This window comes from Diabrotica virgifera, chromosome 5 (genome assembly GCF_917563875.1).
Source record: "Diabrotica virgifera virgifera chromosome 5, PGI_DIABVI_V3a".
NCBI classification, from domain to species: domain Eukaryota; kingdom Metazoa; phylum Arthropoda; class Insecta; order Coleoptera; family Chrysomelidae; genus Diabrotica; species Diabrotica virgifera.
In genome coordinates, this window is record NC_065447.1 from 236,843,373 (window position 1) to 236,864,062 (window position 20,690).

General features: G+C 33.0%; 1 protein-coding gene across 5 annotated transcripts in view; it reads right to left on the reverse strand.

Annotated features, from left to right (window-relative positions):
• LOC114331108 (dnaJ homolog subfamily B member 6-B) overlaps positions 1-20,690 on the reverse strand; it is a 92,434-nt gene that overhangs the window by 36,806 nt on the left and 34,938 nt on the right. For 3 of the 5 annotated variants that reach the window (XM_050650916.1, XM_028280578.2, XM_028280579.2), the window contains 2 exons: positions 18,115-18,224; positions 6,461-6,568 (listed from right to left, as the gene is read on the reverse strand). In XM_050650916.1, coding sequence (XP_050506873.1) covers positions 6,461-6,568; positions 18,115-18,224 — 218 coding nt within the window. The remainder of the gene's footprint in view (positions 1-6,460; positions 6,569-18,114; positions 18,225-20,690) is intronic. The other 2 variants (XM_050650918.1, XM_028280582.2) reach the window with 1 other exon arrangement.

Below are 20,690 nucleotides of genomic sequence, written 5' to 3' on the forward strand. Positions count from 1 at the left end.
GTTGGCCATGGCATGGCTGTTATAATATATCTAGAAAATAACGGCATCGGGCATGGCCTTGCTGCATTAGACGATCTTCTGGACACAAATTACAATACATAGTATAATACGACGGCATCGAAGTTGTACAGTTTGGAGATATAGCACTTTGATCTTTTTTGTGCCATAGAATTATCAGACGATAGAGATCACCTTGGCAAAAGCTTCACGGTCTTTTGCCATATAAAAACAGTTGTCCTGCGTTTAGTATTTCTGTCAAATCTCCAATGTTTCGAAACTTGCTTTCTGTCTGACCTAATTTTTTGTCCTGAGACTCAGGTCGATGGTCTCCGAGGCACCTGGTGCCCAGAATGAGCATCTAGGTCTGGATCCCGCGTATGAAAAAAAAGTTGATTAATAGCAAGCTGAAAATTTGTTAATAGCTTAAGGGTGTCTAGTCGGATAAACTTTGATATATGGGGACACTGGAACTGGGGCAGTTTTAATTGTGGAACAGGTTAAAAATTTGGAACGGTCAGACCACGAAAACGGCACATTTATTTTGTCCGACAGAACAGACTTAAACTCTCCGTACAGAGATTAAACTCTCATGCAAAAATCAGACTGCTATTTATCACCTGTCATTTGACATATTCTACATGTTCCACTCATTAAAACGCCCATTTGGTGATAAATAGCAGTCTGATTTTTGCATGAGAGTTTAATCTCTGTTCGGAGAGTTTAAGTCTGTTCTGTCAGACAAAATACATGTGCTGTTTTCGTGGTCTGACCGTTCCAAATTTTTAACCTGTTCCACAATTAAAACTTCCCCTGCTCCAGTGTTCCCATATATCAAAGTTTGTCCGACTAGACACCCTTAAGCTATTAACAAATTTTCAGCTTGCTATTAATCAACATTTTTTTTCATACGCGGGATCCAGACCTAATTGTCTCCTGGACTTTTGTGATAATTCGATACAAAATCAGGACAAAGTTGTTATTCGAGGGGCTTTTGGGGTCGCCAAACACGAATGTCATGTCGGCGATGATCTGCGAGACACTTGGTGCCAAGGGCGAACTGATTTTGCATCGAATTTCCAGAAAACTCCAGGTTTCGAGTCAGCTTCTTGAACGGTGATTAATACTATGATTAAATTCAGGTGTGGGTTCTACATTTGGTTTTAAATTAAATGTACGTAGGTGACATTATGTCACACTATTACATGAGTGATCTTGATTTTGTGTTCTTTTCTTGGTGTCCAATGTAGTGTGTTGGTTTTAGAGTGTCACGCAAGAATGTTTAAAGTTAGTTTGACATTGAAAATAATAAAATACAGGTTAGCTAATGGTTAACAACAAATTTAAACACACCAAACCACACAATATATGTCTTTTTATAGACGTTTTAGCTTTTATAGACTAATTAATAGCTTAAAAACTATAGCAAAATCAAAAATAATATATCAGGGAATGATATATCGGAACTTGGCAACATTCGTGTTATTGACATTATACGATTATGACAAACATTATAAATGATGACACAATGAGCTATGGAGGCAAGGATAATGAAAATTATTGCAATATCCATCCTATTAGCCATATTTAGCTCCCTTTGATTACCAGCGTTCTCAGATGTCAAAAAATGCGTGGGAAATGATTTTAATCTAACGAAGAGGCAACAGCAATCCTGTTTGGCCCATTTTGATAGTCTTGCAGATTCTCACTTTCAGAAATGGAATCCCTAAATTCTAGTGATATTGATTACAGTTACTTTCGAGTATTCGTTAGAAATCGTTACTTTTGTATAAAGTAATCATTTACAGTATTCGTTACTTTGATTACTTTTGTTACTTTTGTATTTGAGTATGTACCGGTAATCATATCGAGAGTCGTATTTCTCAGTAGGTAGGTATTCACCCCTGTGATGTAACAAACCCGTTACAAATAACGTGTACACGTTATGTTAACATAACGTTTGATTATAACAGCCTGTATAACGTGTTGTCAAAAATTAGATGTGATGTATCATGTTTTTAACGTGTACGTTATCCAGCATGTTATTTTCAAAACGTTAAAGTATCGTCTTGCACGACAAATACAGAAATTGAATAAGTTAGAGGAAGACAGACATAAACATGCAGTGCAGCGAAGTACGCATCTTGTTCATCGCACATCTGGTACCAAAGCCAAGATGTTATTTGAAATTCCCGGTTCTCGGTCCGTGAGCCGTGAGGTGTTTTTTTTATTGTGCATTTTATGTCATTTTTGCTTGTCGTGTTGTTATGTTATAAAATGGCTCAACAAGGATTGAAATAAACTACAAAATGAACATTCAAATGGATTTACCCAATCTTTTCTTCATTTATATGAATAAAATGTTTTTGTTTACAAATAACATAACCTCAAAAAATAATACACTATTTCTAAAAAATAACTTTAACAAACCTTCTAATAGCATCATCTAATTATTTTAATAACCCGACGTTTACAATCTGACAAAATTCTGGACTAAATTGTCCATTTTTTATATTGAATTATTCTTTATACTACACGTTATTTTATAACAAGACGTTAAATAGGTCCCGTTAAAATGAGCCTGTTATGTTACCAGATAACGTTTTTGAGAAACGTTATTTGTCATACATCATATCAATTTGTAGAATTTAACGTAAATGCAGGATAACGTGCACGTTATTTATAACGTTTTTGATACATCACAGGGCTGAATGCAGGATAACGTGCACGTCATTTATAACGTGTTTGATACATCACAGGGGTGATTTTGTATAGGTATTCCGATATAACAACGACCTTCCCCGATCTGTTTAAGGGATAAATAATTCGATAACACTCGTAAAATACCGGTCCCGTCCGTTACTCGCTGGGATACGATTGGTATTTTTTTTATAGAAAGTAATCAAGTGTACTGGTTGTAGATACAATAGTCGTTACTCGCTCTGATACGATTGGTACGAAGTAATCAGAGTAATCAAAGTAATCAAAGTAAGGATTTGCCTCTCTGTATAGTAATCGTTACTTGAGGTATTCGGAAGTAACGAGTACTTTGTGGCGAATAGTTACTTTTTCAACATCACTACTAAATTGGAAGAGTACCTACTGGAACACGTGTACTGAAGTTCAAGGAGGTTACATTGAATGATACAATGTTTTATAAAACATAAAATGGTGTTTTTTTATCGAATTACAAAACTTATCGAATTCAATAATCAAAACTCTCTTCTCTGCAATCGAAATCAGCTATAATTCATCCACAATCGAGAAAAGCGCGCGAAATACATGAATTCTGAGTGATCATCTTTCCGATGGAGAGAATAGGGGGGTGAGTCGCTCCTATCCTTAGTAAAAGAGGACCTAACCCTGTTCACGGGTAATAAGTTAGGCACGCTATTGACTGCTATAGATTATGTCTGTAATTTTTCGTAGATTCACCTACTTCCATTTATTTAATATCATTTTTCGTTAGGTTTTATGTGATTTGTTTAGTTAGTATACTTCCAAACCATAATGAATAACATAATAAGAACACAGACTAATTCTCCCCAATTACATAATGGAACAAGGTCATAGAATCTTTTAAAAAATATGAAACGATGGAAGGCAACCGTAAATACATTTTTTGACTAGTTGGTTGTCATCAGTACAGTGCAGCCAAGTTAGAATAGGTGAACATTAACTTGGGAAAACCATTCCTACAGAATATTGCGACATATACCCCAATAATTTATTGTTATACACTCATGGACAAAAATATGGAATATTTTTAAAATTATCAAAAATATGTTCAATATGATGAGTTCATGTTACCAAGACACTTTTTTCTAAAAAGTAAACTTTAGTTAACACATTTTAAGAATAATTAAAAAAATTAAACCATGAATTTTTTGAAATGAAAACAAAAAATAGGTTGAAACTAAGTATTACTTAAGAGAAACTAAGTCATATTTAATATTTTAATAAAATTAATAGTATATCTCCTCCTCGAATTTAGACCACAACATTTAACCGTTTTGAAATACATACTCTGAATTAAATCTTGAATATATCTTGACAAATTGCATTCCATTCTTATTGTGCTGCAATTCTTAGCTCTCCCAGTGCCATATGAACGGGATTTATTTTCTGAATATGGCGTTTTAAAGTGTCCCACACATGCTCGATCGGATATAAATCCGGGCTATATGGCGGCCAATATAATCTTTCAAATTGATCCTCATCAGTTTGTCAATTTTGCTTCCTTAACTGAATTCTGGGCCTAGATTCCGTGCACTGTAGATATCTACAGTCGCTTTCTGTCGATGGAATTGTCATGAAAATATTTGAATTTTTAGTTTTAATTCAAATATTTTCTTGTTTTACTAAGTGTCACTTCAGCATCAATTAGAGTATAACCTAGCAAAACTAGAAAATAATTCAATTAAAGCTAAAAATTAAAATATTTTCATGACAATTGACATCGATAGAAGGCGACTGTAGATATCTACAGTGCACGGAATCCAGACCCTGGTCTCATCTATGTATGCTGTCATAACATATATTCCACATTTTTGGCCATGAGTGTATTAAGGGGGGAGGGTATGGTTTGAAACAAATATTTCAAGCACATTTTGTGAATTGTTTTTTAAACTATGGTAGAACTATTCTATGGATATTTATTCCTGTTTCATCGACTTCGAAAAAGCGTTCGACAGGGTCCGACATGAAAAACTAATAGAATTATTGAAAAACAGAGATATAGACAGACGAGATTTACAAATTATCATCAATCTGTATTGGAATCAAAAGGCCAATATAAAGATAGAAGAACAAGAATCCGAGAATATTGATATAAAGAGAGGAGTAAGACAGGGTTGTGTTCTGTCGCCGCTACTGTTTAACCTGTGCAGTGAAGCCATATTTCAGGAAGCGATAGCGGAGCTAAGTGATGGAATCTCTATAAACTGAAGAATAGTAAATAACATAAGATTCGCTGATGACACCGTTATAATGGCAGACACCCTGGAATCGCTACAAGAATTGCTAAATAGAATTAACGATTATTGCATTCGATACGGACTAAAAATAAACAAGAAAAAAACTAAATTTATGATTGTCTCAAAAACAGAACATGGAAATCAAAGGTTAATGATAGAGCAAACCCAAATAGAAAAAGTTAAGACATACAAATATCTGGGAACCTGGGTTGATGACAAAAATGACCAAAGCAAAGAAATTAAAGTCCGAATTGAAACTGAAAGGCAAGCATTTATAAAAATGAAGACACTGCTTACAAACAAAGACCTTCAGTTGCCTCTCAGATTGAGGGCTCTAAGCTGCTACATATTTTCTATATTTCTATACGGAATGGAAGCTTGGACACTGAAGAGACAACACATAAGAAGAATAGAAGCGTTCGAAATGTGGTGTTACAGATTGAAAATTCAGTGGGTTCAAAGGATTACCAATGTTGAAGTGCTACGACGTTTAAATAAGGAGTTAGAAATTATGAAAAGTATAAAAACTAGAAAACTGGAATATTTGGGTCACATTACCAGAGGAGAAAAATATGAGTTGCTGAGAATTATTATGCAAGGAAGGATCCAAGGAAGACGAAGCATAGGAAGAAGACGCATCTCCTGGCTGAGGAACCTTAGAGAATGGTTTAACTGTAGTTCATTACAACTATTCAGAGCAGCAGCCAACAAAGTGACCATAGCCATTATGATATCCAACCTCCGATAGGAGAGGGAACTTTAAGAAGAAGAAGAACTATTTTATTTTTAAATTAAATAAACTCATTCAGTCCATTTCAAAGAGTATTAAAACAAAATTGCAAGGCAAAATATTGAAAAATAAGCCAACGGTGACAAATTTTTACAGACACCTAAAAAATAGCTCAACAAAGTTACCTCACGAAGTGTCTAAAGAAAATATACGCAAAATTTCAGGTGGATCAATCAAGTAGTTTTCGAGTTACAATGTCCACCGCTTTTGAAAGAAGTAGTTTTGAGAAAGACGTGTTTAAAGTTTTGACAACTTTTATTTTCAATCTCTCTTTGTCTGGCAAATCCTAAAGTGATACACACCGGAATATGTAGTTGAATCGCAAAGTAATTTGCAAAAGAGAAGGGGAACATCTGTTGAACTTTTCCCACTACGCCCAAGTGCGCTGGTGTGAAGATGCTGCAAATTGAGTCGAAGGTAGGGATATTCAATATGCTGTATTGTCGGTAATTTTGCTCAGACCCATCTGAAATTTTCATAATATTCTTGAAGTTATCTACTTTCTAAGAATAAAAAAATCAAAAATTTCAAAATACTCAAACCATACTCCCCCCTTAATAAAAATTTATATAGTTTATAATTTAATAATAATGAACGCATTATGCACTCCTTGCCCCATTATGCAGTTGTTAGAGCTCATAACAAAAAGAAAATTCAAACAAAAAGTCATTAGCCACACAAAAAACTTAAAATATACCAAAATATCTCTGTGAGAAAGGATTGAAATCGAAATCTCTTCTGTAGGATCTTGTTTTTGACGAGGTAGTTCGGCTGCTTCGACTGTCATAAATCTTTCTTTTAGAATCTATAAAAACGAAACAACAACGATATCTAAGACCTATATTTAATTATAAAAAAATAGTAATGATGATTAGGCTGAAATCTGGTGTGTAGCAAAAAAATAGTCTAGGGACAAAGGGGGCTTTCGTGGCCGATTGAGGTCCATGCGAACTAGTTCGCTAAAAATTGTTTTCACGGTGAACGACAAGTCGTGGATGCAATTATAGATCCCCTTGTCGACTAATCCAGTACTCTGTTCTGCTTTGTATTTTCCATCTTAAAAATCGCAGAGGAAAACAATTCGAATTTTAGTTCCTGTCCCTTTTGACTAACTATTCATGGATGGTGCTACACTAAAATCACAATAAAGATGCACTAGAAATAAATACACCAGACACGTTGAATGTTACGAAGAGAACTCCCAAATCATGATTTACAATGTATATACATTATGTATATACATTGTAAATCATGATTCGGGAGTTCTCCTCGTAACATTCAACGTGTTTTGGTTTGTTATTTCTAGTGCATCTTTATTGTGATTTTAATATATAGTTGCATTTTTGGTAATTATTTTAATAATTACACAGAAGAGATGAAAATATTTGATTCCAGTTAAGTGTCTCTACACAAGTGCTCCGATGAGTATATGGTAAAGCCGAAATTCGTATAAGCAGCCCTGTTCTGTAATCAAATCTGAATCATCTCTACTCTCACTTTGATTTTTACGTATTTTGACCCGCTGAATTCGAATCTTCAACATAATAATCCAAATGTTTGGGCAAGAATTTATTATCACCAAATTTGTCATTAAAAATTTAAGTGTTTAAATGCTTATAACTAATAAAGTCGTATAAATAATAAATGAAGATATGTCGTATTCTCAAATCATGGCTTGTTTCTTAAAAAACAAACAAAGAAAACAAACTTCGAAAAATTAAAATCCGCCAATTAGAAGCCGAGATATTGCCAATTTATTATTAAAAAATAACAAATGGTCGACCATATCAGACATTTTTGCTTATAACTTTACTTTTGCTCAACCTAAAAAGATTTAAAGCACCTCATTTTAAAGCTACGATTATTCGCCCCGTAGATGACTGACACGACACCTAGTGTAGCCGCCTTGACATTTTTGGCGACCACATTTGTGATAAAATTTGTTATACAAACAATAAGTGTGTTCGCGGAGACAGCAGGGACTAGTCCACGACACGTGGAGCATGCGGACTTTAAAGTAATATAAATAATACCATTGATAGATAAATATACAAGGTAGACTTACTATTAATTAATATTATTAATTAATTATTAATATACTAGTACATTTATCAATAAACGATAATACATTAAATACAGTGCGTCCATAAAGTAACGCATAAATTCATTATTTCGTAAACCGGCGACTTTAACGAAAAATCCTGAAACAGGTCGATTTTTATTTTTACACTACGATTTTTTGGCATATATATTATACTAGTGACGTCATCCATCTGGCCGTGATGACGTAATCAATGATTTTTTTAAATGGGAATAGGGGTCATGTGATAGCTAATTTGAAAGGGTATTCAATTATCTATTCACTAATATCAACAGTAACATAATTATTTATACAGGGTGTTCAAAAAAAAATTAATTAGGTAAATTAATTAAGACAAAAAGAAGAATGTATGTAATTTATTTGATTCAAAATACATTTTACTGTTGTCAGAAAACAGGAAAAAAATATTTATTTGGCAAATAAATATTGTTTTTCGCTTAAATTCAATGTTAAAGCTGCCATCCACCTGCCCCTTGGCAGTTTGAACATTTCGTTTAAGCGAAAATCAATGTTTTTTTTCTCAAATTGTTTTTTTTGTCTGTTTTCTGACATTAGCAAAATGTATTTAGAATTAAATAAATTACATACATTCATCTTTTTGTGTCAATTAGTTTAATTAAAAAAAAATATTTGTTTGGACACCCTGTATAAATAATTGTGTTAATGTTTGTATTAGTGAATAGAGAATTGAATATCCTTTCAAATGAGCTATCACATGACCTCTATTCCTATTTAAAAAAATCATCGATTACGTCATCATGGCCAGATGGATGACGTCAGCCAAAAAAATCTTAATTTAAAAATAAAACTCGACCTGTTTCGTAATTTTTCCTTAAAGTCGCCGGTTTACGAAATAATGAATTTATGCGTTACTTTATGGACGCACTGTATAATATGGAATTCAGTTGCGCATGCGTTGTCGTGGACTAAAAGTCACCGACAGGGTCCGCGAACGAACATAATGACACTGACAATACAAAATTTCGCCAAAATTGTCATATTTCGCCGCTACGGATACGGACGCTGGCATAATTTCGTGTATCCCCACCATGATCACGCACGGAGCGAATAAGCTTTAAAATGAATTTTGAAAATTAAAATTTTATCAATTTTTGACGAAGATATTTGAGTTTAAAGTATAATTACGCTTAAATCGACGTTTAGTAAAGCTTAAAATGATCATTTTCCATTGTACTATGGTCCTCATAAACATGATACTAATTTTTTTGATCTTGTACCACCAAAAAATCGTTATCAACAAATTCAATTGTTTTTTTACAACTCAATTGTATACTTCAAACTTGTACTGTTAAAACTTGTACTTGTATGTATATACTTGTAAAATAAAATTTTTCAAAATTCAATCATAATTAACTATTCTAAAAGGGAAATAAGCCACAATTTAACTAAAAAAATGATTTTATTAACGTTTCGGCGTCCATATCGGACGTCCTTATCAAAATACAAAATATCAATAAATTAAACAAAAATGTTGTTGCTTAGTGAAAAATTCTTCTAATAATTTAATTATTGGCAATATCATTTTAAAGTATTTAAAATGTATAATATATATGTCTGAATTGCCGATATAAATGAGTCAGATTAAATTTAATTATTAGAAGAATTTTTTACTAAGCAACAGCATTTTTGTTTAATTTATTAATATTTTGTATTTTGACAAGGACGTCCGATGTGGACGTCGAAACGTTAATAAAATCATTTTTTTAGTTAAACTGTGGCTTATTTCCCATTTAGAATAGTTAATTACAAAAATGCCACAAAGAAATAGCTTCAGAACAACTTATAATCATAGCTTTAAAACATGGTACAGTGGAACCTCGATAAGTCGGCGTTCGATAACCCGGACCGATTTTCGTCAGACAAAACAAACATATTTTCTCCTTGACTAAGTTTTTTACCAAGAAATAAACCAATACTGTATACAACTGTACGTAATTTAGATGTACTGTGCATATGTATTTCATGTTTTTGCAATTATAATGGAGTTTATCTGTAAGTATACCGTATTTTATTAGGTTTTATCATATTCTCCGGTTAACCCGGATTTTCGATAACCCGGATCAGCCGGGGTCCCGATTAATCCGACTTATCGAGGTTCCACTGTACATTAAATTTCTTTACCTTGAGCAAAAGCAAAGTTATAACGCTGGTACCTATGATTAATGTGATTCCTAATACATTTCCAGTGAAAATAATAACTCCCTGATAAGTGTTGGCGATACAATGTTTTTAAATATGCGTGTCCGCGAAGATTATAACTCCCAAAATATTTATAACGAAAATATTTAGTTCATAATAGATGCCGACGAAAACAATTATTTCCCTTTCTGTTTCTGCTTCTGACGACGAAAACAATTATTTCTGAGAACTTTTTAGTAATTATAATTTTCGTGGACCCACAAACAGAAATGATGTTTTTTGCTGATACTCCTTAAAAAATAAATTTTTTCGCTAACAATTAGGGATTATAATTTCACAATGATATAATCGAAAATAATTGTTCGCGGCGTTCATTGAAAGTTCTACTCTTAACGGCATTTTTCGGAGTTACACTTTTCGTAGGCGGCGGCGATAAACAAAAATATCTGATATAGTCAATAAATAATTTATTATTTTTTAATAATAAACTTGCAATACCTCGGCATTAATGATTGCGATCCAGCAGCATTTTCAATCCAGCTGGATTTTTGCAAGATTGGCCTGAATCCAGCTGGATCCAACGCGGATCCAGCAAAATGTGGAATCAAAATAAAAACACGATTTCAATGTTTTTTTTTGTCCGTATTCTAAATTTCTAAACAACAGAATCATGAATTATTTAGTTTTTTTAGAAGTGAGACTTTAAAAAACATAGGCCTAACCCTAACCTACTGCGCACAGAACTGCACATATAGCTGGTTGCGGAGAAAGCCCTTCCGGCCTCTATACTGGTCGGTTTTAAGATCATATAGACCATGGACAAATGATCGCCTTTCACTCCTCCGGTCTCATAAATGGCCATTTCCTTTTCCAAAATCTTTTCGTAATCTTTTTGAGAATCCGTTTTTTTTTTTGTTATAAAAGTTGTCTCTTTCTCGTTTCAATTCAATGTTCTTGTTCCAGTAAAATTCAAGAGCTCCGGATTAGTTGGCCCATCTTCTTCCATTATGTCCTCTTGCACTGGTTCCACAATGACTTGTTTATTTATGCGACTCAACAAATTTTTCATATCTTGACGCATTGCATTCTTTTTCGGCATGAGGAAGTATAACCAGGATTGTTTAGTCCACTAATGTACCTGTAATTTCAGAAAGTCACCGTTCCGCGATTCTGGTGCGTAGTGCTTCAGATATATCGGCACTAAGGCTAGAGTCCTGGCTATTTAGTTTGTCTAAGGCAAATTTCATAGTTGTGTCGGCCGTTATTCAAAGTCAACTCTTATCTGCAAAGAGATTTTATAGCCAGTTTCACCGGTTAAAATGTGGCGATCAACTCATTGATTATTGACCATTCGCCAGCAGGAATTTATCTCAGAATCAATGTCTATCAACGCTTTATCGATGCAAACTTTTAGGCTGTAGAAGCTTTTCAGCATACTAAGCTGCTACATACTACTACTAGCGTCATAGAATGGCAAGTTGCCGACTCACGGCTTTGAATAAAGAGGATAATGAAGACATTAAGTAACTTATTTCGAATTTGACATGTTTGCGGATCCGCGCTGCTGGACCCAGCACGGTTTGTTGGATCCAGCATGTAAAAAAAAGCGCTGGATCCAGCTGGATTGCTGGATACTGGATCCAGCAATTCCCATCTCTACTCGGCATCTAATGAACCGATTTTAATTTTTCAAAGTTTGGTTCGTTTTTTGTTAAGAGACAAAACATGATTTTTGAAAAAAATTATAACTGTATTAGTTTATTAGTTATAAGCATTTAAACAATTAAATTGTTGATAAAAAATTTCTGCCCAGAAATTCGGATTATCATGTTGAAGATTCGGATTTAGCTGGTCAAAATACATAAAAATTAGTTGTAAAATCTTATAGACCTCAATCAGCCACGAAAGCCCACTTTGCCCCTAGACAATGAGGTTAGATGTGTTATAATACAATTATGTAAATTGTCACTACTTTTGCTTTCTCTTATTGTCATGTTAATGTATTAAATTCTACGTTCCATATTTCTATAAATTAATAAGTTAAAAATTAAATTATTCAGTTCGTCCAAGGTCATTATGCAACATAAAGTTTACTCGTTTTTTCCCATCATATATGGAGAAACCATTTTTATAATAAGAGATATAAGAAATAGTGTAAAAGATATACGTGTGGTTTTTATCTTAAATGTTGGATTTTCAAAACAAATTTCTAATTTCCTGATGACTATACACTTCTGGTAAAAAAAAATCCGGAAACTTACATTTTGTGTGTTTTTTAAATTATGTAGGTGTTGTGGTTTATGTATTTGGGGAGGAAGTAAACATTAATAATAGAAATCTTATTTATTAAAACACCAAAAAAGTAATACAGTGGAACCTCGATAAGTCGGCCCCCGATAACCCGGAAGTCCGGCTAACCCGGACCGATTTTCATCGGACAAACATTTCAACAATAAAAATGTATGTATTATGTTAAAACATTTTATCTGCAGCCGCTTCTGGAATGTCTTAAAAATATCGAATTTCATTGATAAAACTTCCCTTCAATCATAATATAATATTTGAGAGATAATGGGTATCTGTGTAATTTGAACTGTATGATAGTAAAAATGACTCATGCACACGGCGGCGGCAGAGCGACATCGCAAACAACAGGCACCTGTTATTCCTTTATTTATTTTCAACTGTCTTTTAAAAAATTGTTTTTTAAACAATGGTCTTTTAAACAATGAAAGAGTCACTGTTCTTAAATTACATAAGCAGACCAGACGAAATTATTGACACAACCAAACTGACTGAGGTGTTTTACCTAGAAATTAATAATACTCTATATTGTCTATACTAAACTCTATACAACCATAGGTAACTGTGCATATATATTTCATATTATTTTGCTTATAAGGGACTTTATCTATAAGTATACCGTATTTTATTAATTTTTACCATGCTCTCCGGCTAACCCGGATTTTCGATAACCCGGATCGGCCGCGGTCCCGATTAATCCGAGTTATCGAGGTTCCACTGTAATAGGAAAAATAAGTAGCCCAAAAGAATGTAATAAGTAGCGCAAAAAATTAACTTTGTTCGAAAAATTAAACAAAAGAAAAAATAAAATTTTAATTGTCTACAGTTCGCTGTTCTTTAGGTTTAGTATCGGGTATTACCTCCCCTACATTTGCGGAGGATTTCAATACGCCTAGGCCTAGGCATCCTTGGGATATGTTGCTGAATCTGTTCTTGCGGTATATGTTTCCATTCTTCATTCAATGTTATTTTCAGCTCTTGAAATGTTTCTGGTAAGTGTTGCGCCTTTTTAATCGTTTTCCCTAAAATGTCCCATAAATCTTCTAATGGATTCATGTCAGGACTACAAGCGGGCCAATCAAAAATTTGAATTCCGATAGTATTTAGGTAGTTCCTAACGATTCGCGCAGTATATGTATGCGCATGATCCTGCATAAATAAGAAATTATCCCCAATGAAAGGGGTGCCCCAACATTGTCCTCTAGTCTAGACACTATCGTATGTATCTGTCTGCTGTTAGAGTTCCATGTTCGATGAAAATTAATTTGATGCATCCGTTGAAAGAAATACCCGCTCGTATCATAGCACCTAATCTCATCCTGTTAGCTCAATGCATGCTAAATCATCTCTATTAAAACCACTATACACTGACAATATAAAAAAAAATACAAAATGGAAGTGTCCAGATTTGCTTGACCAGTTTATAACACATTAATGAAAAAAATAAATAGAAATAACAGATATATACATACATATACACATATCTACAAGGGAAACTATAAATTTCACAGATTATATATTCAGTCATAAGAATATCAAACCCAAAGAAGAATAAATATATGAAACAGACATAATTAATGTGGCCAATCTGCTCATTGAAACCGTTGCCAGAGAGAATAGGAAACAGATGTGATATAGGAATGAAAAGCCTGGAGGCGTAAGAAAATGTGGAGGAATTGTGGACAAAATGTAGAAACATAACTGGAGGAAACGGAAATATTGATGGAAAACTAATTGGTTAAAATGCAACGAAAAACAAATGGTTTGACAAGGAGTGTCAAGATGCAACGGATAATAAAAATAGACCATACATAAAGGCAAATCAAGCAGGATGCACAAGGAGTGATATAAGAACGATATGTAAAGTGTTGAATGTTGTGTGTACGCTTCTGTCTGGGTGAAAATGAAAGAAAAACTTTCTATGATCAATTATGCGGAACGATGGAATGATATTCCATCAGAGGAGAGAGTCATAACAGGAGATTTTAAAGCACATTTGTTCCAATCCAAGAGAGGATGTGAAGCAGTACATGGAGGACTAGGCTTTGCAACTAGAAATAAAGCTGAACTTCATATGTTGGAATTTGCAACATTACTAGATATGGTGATTTTTAAAACATTCTTTTAAAAGACAGAAGGTCACTTTGTCACATACAAAAGTGAAGAAAATCGCTCTCAAATAGATCATTTCATGACAAAGGAAGAAAATATACGTGAATGTAAGAAATGCAATAATTAGTGAGACAGTAAGCCAACAACATAAATTGCTTGTGCTGGAAATCGAAGTAAAAAAGCGAAACTAAACCAAATATTCAGCGCAAATAGTAGAAAAATATACTGGAGCATGGAAGTCTTAATATAATTATAAGAGATATTGCTATTGAAATACTGCACAAAAAACCCAGAAAAGTGAGTCTCGGTGTAAAAATAAAGAGACCTGATGAAGAAGTAGAGAAGTAAGCTGTGGTAAGAAAATAGATCTGACAGAGAGCTTCAAAACTATAAGGTTGCCAAAGAGGAATCGAAAGTAGCAGTAGCAAAAGCTAAAGCAGAAGCGTATATAAATCTATACGATTAACTTGATACCAAGGACATTCAGACTTGAAAAGTACTTAGACAGTAAACCTATTAAATGAAGAATTTGACAAAAAACCAGTTGAGCTGCGCAGACAGTAACAACAATGGTTACCACAATACCAAACGAGTTTTTCATCTCTGATTATATTTATTACATATATTAATTTTCATTTTATACAATAGTTACATTAATAATGTACATCGTTATCATCTGATGGTGACGTCTAACATATTGGTTTTTTAAGTCAATTATAAAGTAATCTATTTTATTGACTAATTAGCTGGGAAATTTATATTGATCTAACAACAAATAAAGACATCAGACGCTACCATATATGATTATTATCAGCATACGGAAACTACATACTAACATATAAAAAAAATTACTAATAATTCCAGTACAGTTCATAATTAGGTAATAACACTCATTCCACTAATCATCATTTGTAAAATCGAAGATCACTGTATAGTAGAAATATGGTTTTTCTGGTAAACGGATGATTCATTATTAAAATAAAATTTTTAAATAATATATGTATAATGCGAGAACCGGCTGCAAAAATTTTGACCTATCATTTGTTGTGTCAAAAATATTCCTAAAATTGTTTAGGAACTTCAAGCATTGACGAAATTGGATAGCAAAAATATTTAAGTACTACCTACGTTAACTTTAACAATCTCATTTGAGGGACCGCAGATTTTCGGATACAATTAGCGTCTCTTTGTAAAAACAATGAAGTGGACTTTACTAAGTAACAAGGCATTCACTCAACACACATACCACACATTACTCCTCTATTGTGACTGGCTGAATAACTAATGTCTATGAGAGCACTGGAAGGAAAGCAGTTTTATTCAGCCGTTTTTTTGGATGCTGCTCAAGCTTTCGACAGAGTATGGCATTAGTTGCTCATTTTTATTGGATTCTTACATTTTAACAGATTCTTCAGGAGGAGGAGGAGGATGCCTATTCTGGGTTGAAAGAAATCAAAGCGGGGGTACCGTAAGGTAGTGAACTGGGACAGCCACACTACCTATTATACAATTATACACTAATGACAGTCTTGAAGAAGATATGAGAGGCACTTTTGCTGATGATCAAGTTGTCCTATCAGTTGGAAAAGACCACGAAGAAGCTGCAACAAAACTGCAGATGTCAGTCAGAATGAAAATTAATAGTACAAAATCAGTGCATGTCAATTTCACCAATAAAAGAGAGCGATATTAGCTTATCAGAATAGATAACATGAAGGTCGGAGGTCCCTGTTGATTCTGATCTGCAAGATTCTGAAAAATACCTGGGGTTACATTTGGACAAGAGACTGGGAATGTTCACATTAAAAAGAAGAGAGAAAAACTCAACATAAAATTTAGAAAGATGAACTGGACGCTTGGAAGAAATTCTAACCATTGAATCATAAGAAACATCAGAATCTATATTTTTTCACCTACTTCGTTTTCTATAGGTACTGAGGTATAAGTTGTTAATCAAAATTAGGATTTTAATTTATACAGGGTGAACAGAAACTACAAGTACTTTTGCTTTAAGTCGGTAGGATGCACCGTTCTCTAGAAAAATAAATTTGTTTTTTTCAGAAAAGCGTTTTTTGAATTTGAAAATTTTCTTAAAAATGATGTATTTTACGGACTTAAAGCAAGAGTAACTTTTAGTATGTACTAGAATAGCTCATAATTTAATAATCTAGTGTAACAAATCTTTAAAAATTAAAGACAAAAAAGTTATGCATAAAATAACGGTTGGCCTACCCAAAATGTACGCATACTCGTATATGACCGGTACTAGAAATTCGCAATTTTGATGAAATCGATTAATCTCTGGAACATACATAAAGGTACCAGTTTTTGTTTTTCTAAATAGACTTTTTTTTTGAAATTTTTTCAAATTCAAAACAAATAATTTTAATATCAATTTTTTTAGAAAACGGTGTATCCTATCGAAGAGTACCTTTTAGTACTAGAATACCTCAAAATTTAATAATCCAGTGTCAAAATTGCTTAGTTAAAGACAAAAATGTTATGCGATAAAATATCTGCTGTCCTACCCAAAACGGGCGCCTATGACCGGTACTAACAATTTGCAATTGATGAAATCGATTTGTCTCTGGAAGATAGATAGACGTACCAGTTTTCGTTTTTCTAAATACAAGCGTTCTGGAGGTATTAAAAAAACTAATTACAAGACGCCATGTTTAAAGAGCTCTAGCTCCCTTAGGAAGCATTTTCGGACTAGGTGAATTGGGTTAAATTGTCGTAAAATTATCTGAGGAACCTCCAGCCTTCGCTTCGTTTGGCAGGAGAGTTTCTTTACACCCTGTATTTTTTGCTTCCGTTTGTTCGTTATTTAGTTGATAAAGAACTTTCGATTTAATAAAAATATTTGCCACTTGTCGACTCATATCGATATCGATCACGTTTCCTTATAAGATATTTTTAACAATCTAGGTCTGGATCCCGCGTACCAAAAAAAGTTCATTAATTGCAAGCTAGTCGGACGGACTTTGATGTATGGGAACACTGGAACAGGGGAACTTTTAAATATAGAACGTGATTTTAATTGTGGAACGTGTCATCATGACAAGTTTAGGATTGTGAAAACTAGCAGGTTGTTTATAAGTTTATTTAATAGCAAACTTTATATAATATATGAAAAAATGTTTGTCTGACAAATGCGTTGAGCATTTTAATAAGTCCGACACGTAGAACATGTCAAATGACAGGAATTATTTTGGTGGTAAATAGCAGTTTGATTTTTGCATGAGAGTTTAATGAAAGAGTAACAAATCACTTGTAAGTTCTCTGGCGTTCAAATTGTAAGTTCAAATCAATTGTGGCGTTCGAAATCTGTAACTCGTTCCACAATTAAAACTTCCCCTGTTCCAGTGTTCCCGTTCATCAAAGTTTGTCCAATTAGACACCGCTAAGCTATTAACAAATTTTCGGCTTGCTATTAATAATTTTTTTTTGGTGCGCGGGATACAGACCTAATACAACAATTTTGCAGCCGAACCTAACATTAACACTACTAACCTTGTAAAAATAAAATTGACCAGTTATCTACTATTATACATAATAAAGATCAAATAATATCCTATTTACATTTAATAATGGTCAAACTAGTAAAACCTATAGTTTTATTACCATCTGTTGTTATGGTTATTTTCTTTAAAAAAGCTACAGATTCTACTTACCGTCTGATAAAACTTCGTATGCTTCTGATATTTCTTTGAATTTTTTTGTTGCTTCGTCCATGTTGTCTGGGTTTTTGTCGGGATGCCATTTTAATGCCAATTTTCTGTATCTGTAATACAAAAATAACGTGTGATACAAAATTATTGTCACCATAGGTGGCTCTGAACGACAGAGATAGCTATACAGTGCATGTCTATTCTTAATTCAGATATACTTTCCAGTTTACGTCAACTTTGCAGTGTACGTCAACTTAACAAGAAAAGTAAGGTTATGTAGAGATCTTGTTTGATTTTATTTATTATTGTTACTTATAATTTTGTTAATTCTTTTTATTTTTAATTAAAGTTCTGGTTTTGACTGATTTTTTATGTTTTATAATGTTAATCAAAATTAATTGATAAACCAATGATATAAATTCAGATTAAAACAAGACATACGTAATTTTTTGCACGGCTAGCTTTGATCCCAATAATTGTGGATCGCTCGTTATAATAAGTATGTAAAATGCTTACAAACAAGTCATTTTTTTTATTTTATAATAATTTCCATACAAATTTGGTAAAAATTCACACTCAAAAAATAAAAAAATTAGAAGCATACAAAACGGCCAGTAATCGGTAACAAGGAATCCCGAAATGATTCTATCGGAGATAAGAAAATTACTCACCGATATAAAAAAAATCAACAACAAAGGAAACTGTACAGACGCAATAGAAATCGAGGCCTAAAAAATAGGGATAAAAATGAAAAGATTACAAAATCTTGAAGAAACAAAAAACACACACTGAAAAAAAAAACAAAAAAAAGAAGTTAGTATTATTTTAAGCGACTTAAATAAGAAGGTAGGGAAAGGAGGAGACGGAGATGTAGTATGCGAATATAGGAGAATATATACCTGGAAAACCAAGATGATGGTCACAACGCAGTAAGGAACCATATTACACCATTATAAACCAAAGATTCCTTAAGGGGATGGGTACGTATTTTCGGCTGCAATGCTATTCAAATGGGGATTCATTTATTTCGAATCCTGAGAAAACTAATAAGTATTTTTGAAAAATTTAAACGCAGAATGAAAGATTACGTTCTTATCGAGGGCCGAAAGTGCCTGAGAACTTCTATAATGTTTATTTTAATAAATTAGAGGGGTGAAAAACTAAGAGAAAATTTAGTGTGATTTTTAATTTCAAATTCAAAATAAACTTTTTATTTATTCTAAGGGACTTTCGGCCCTCGGTAATAATTTAGTCTTTCATTCTGCCTTTAAATTTTTCAAAAATATTTATTGGTTTTTTCAGGATTCGAAAAAAATGAACACAATGTCCGTGGTAATATTTTCCAAATTTATCCTTGTCTTACAACGCACTCAGTCGAATAGAATATTGTCAGCATATTGTCAGCTAGACAGTGACAATCAGTGACAATTTTAAATATTTGACATGGCATCGGGAATATTTTGAGCTGTTGATTAAATAATGTTGATATATAGTGTACATATTTGATAAATTAATTGATTAAGACCTAAACTTAATAAAAAGTTATTTATTGTGCATTATTTGTGGAAAATCCAAGCAGTGAATACATTAGGATAATATATTCTGTGATCCAAGTATTTTGTTGTTAAAGATGTTCAAAATTGTAAGCGTTCCATAGTAACAATATATTATATAAATTATTACAATCACTGAATACATAGTTAGTGAAAAAATTATCAGTAGCAATTGCACAAGAGCTCTAAAATTATCGACTTTTTCCAGAGTGACACTTTGACAGTTTTAATTTCACGACCCGAAGGAGAGTGAAATTATGTCAAAGTGGCACGAGGGAAACAATTCGATAATAATTTTAGAGGTCGAGTGCAATTTGCTGCGATTATTTCATGAATAAAACTGTTCAAAACCAAAATTTTATTGTAATTGATTTATGTAAGTAGAAATTACTACAGTTAAACACACATTTGTTAAATATTTGACGGTTGAAAGTCATCACTTTTATAACTTTTAAAACAGTAATTGTCATTAATGTCACTGAATGTATTTTTTCGTTGCAACGAAGGGCATCTGACGTAATATACTTGACGACGGGATATTATCAAAAATTATCACTTTAATTTTTATTTCTGTAGCTTTCTATTGGTCAGAATCTCCTATGAATGAAATAATCACATTTATTAACTGAATTAATAATTTGCAATTATACAAATAACAGTTATCCAAGAACATTCAAAAGACATCTCTTTAAAGTTAATCACGACATTGTCAAGTAGAATGACGTTCTAGTAATGTTTACATATCCATACCAGTGTGAATTTAACTAAACGTGATTTGCCGTGTAAAGACAGAAAAAGTAGGGATAGCCGTAAAATATTTGCGAATTATGTACCGATGGCCTTAACGCCATAACCATCGACTACAGGTGACCACAATTTTGTTTTAGCTGACATGAAACTCAAACTAAACAAAATAAAAAAGCCACCGAAACACGTAGAATTTATCTGAAAATACTGAGAGAAGCTGATCTTTGCTAACAAATTAAAAAGGTAGCTGGCATATACAAGAAAAAGGTATTGGAAACA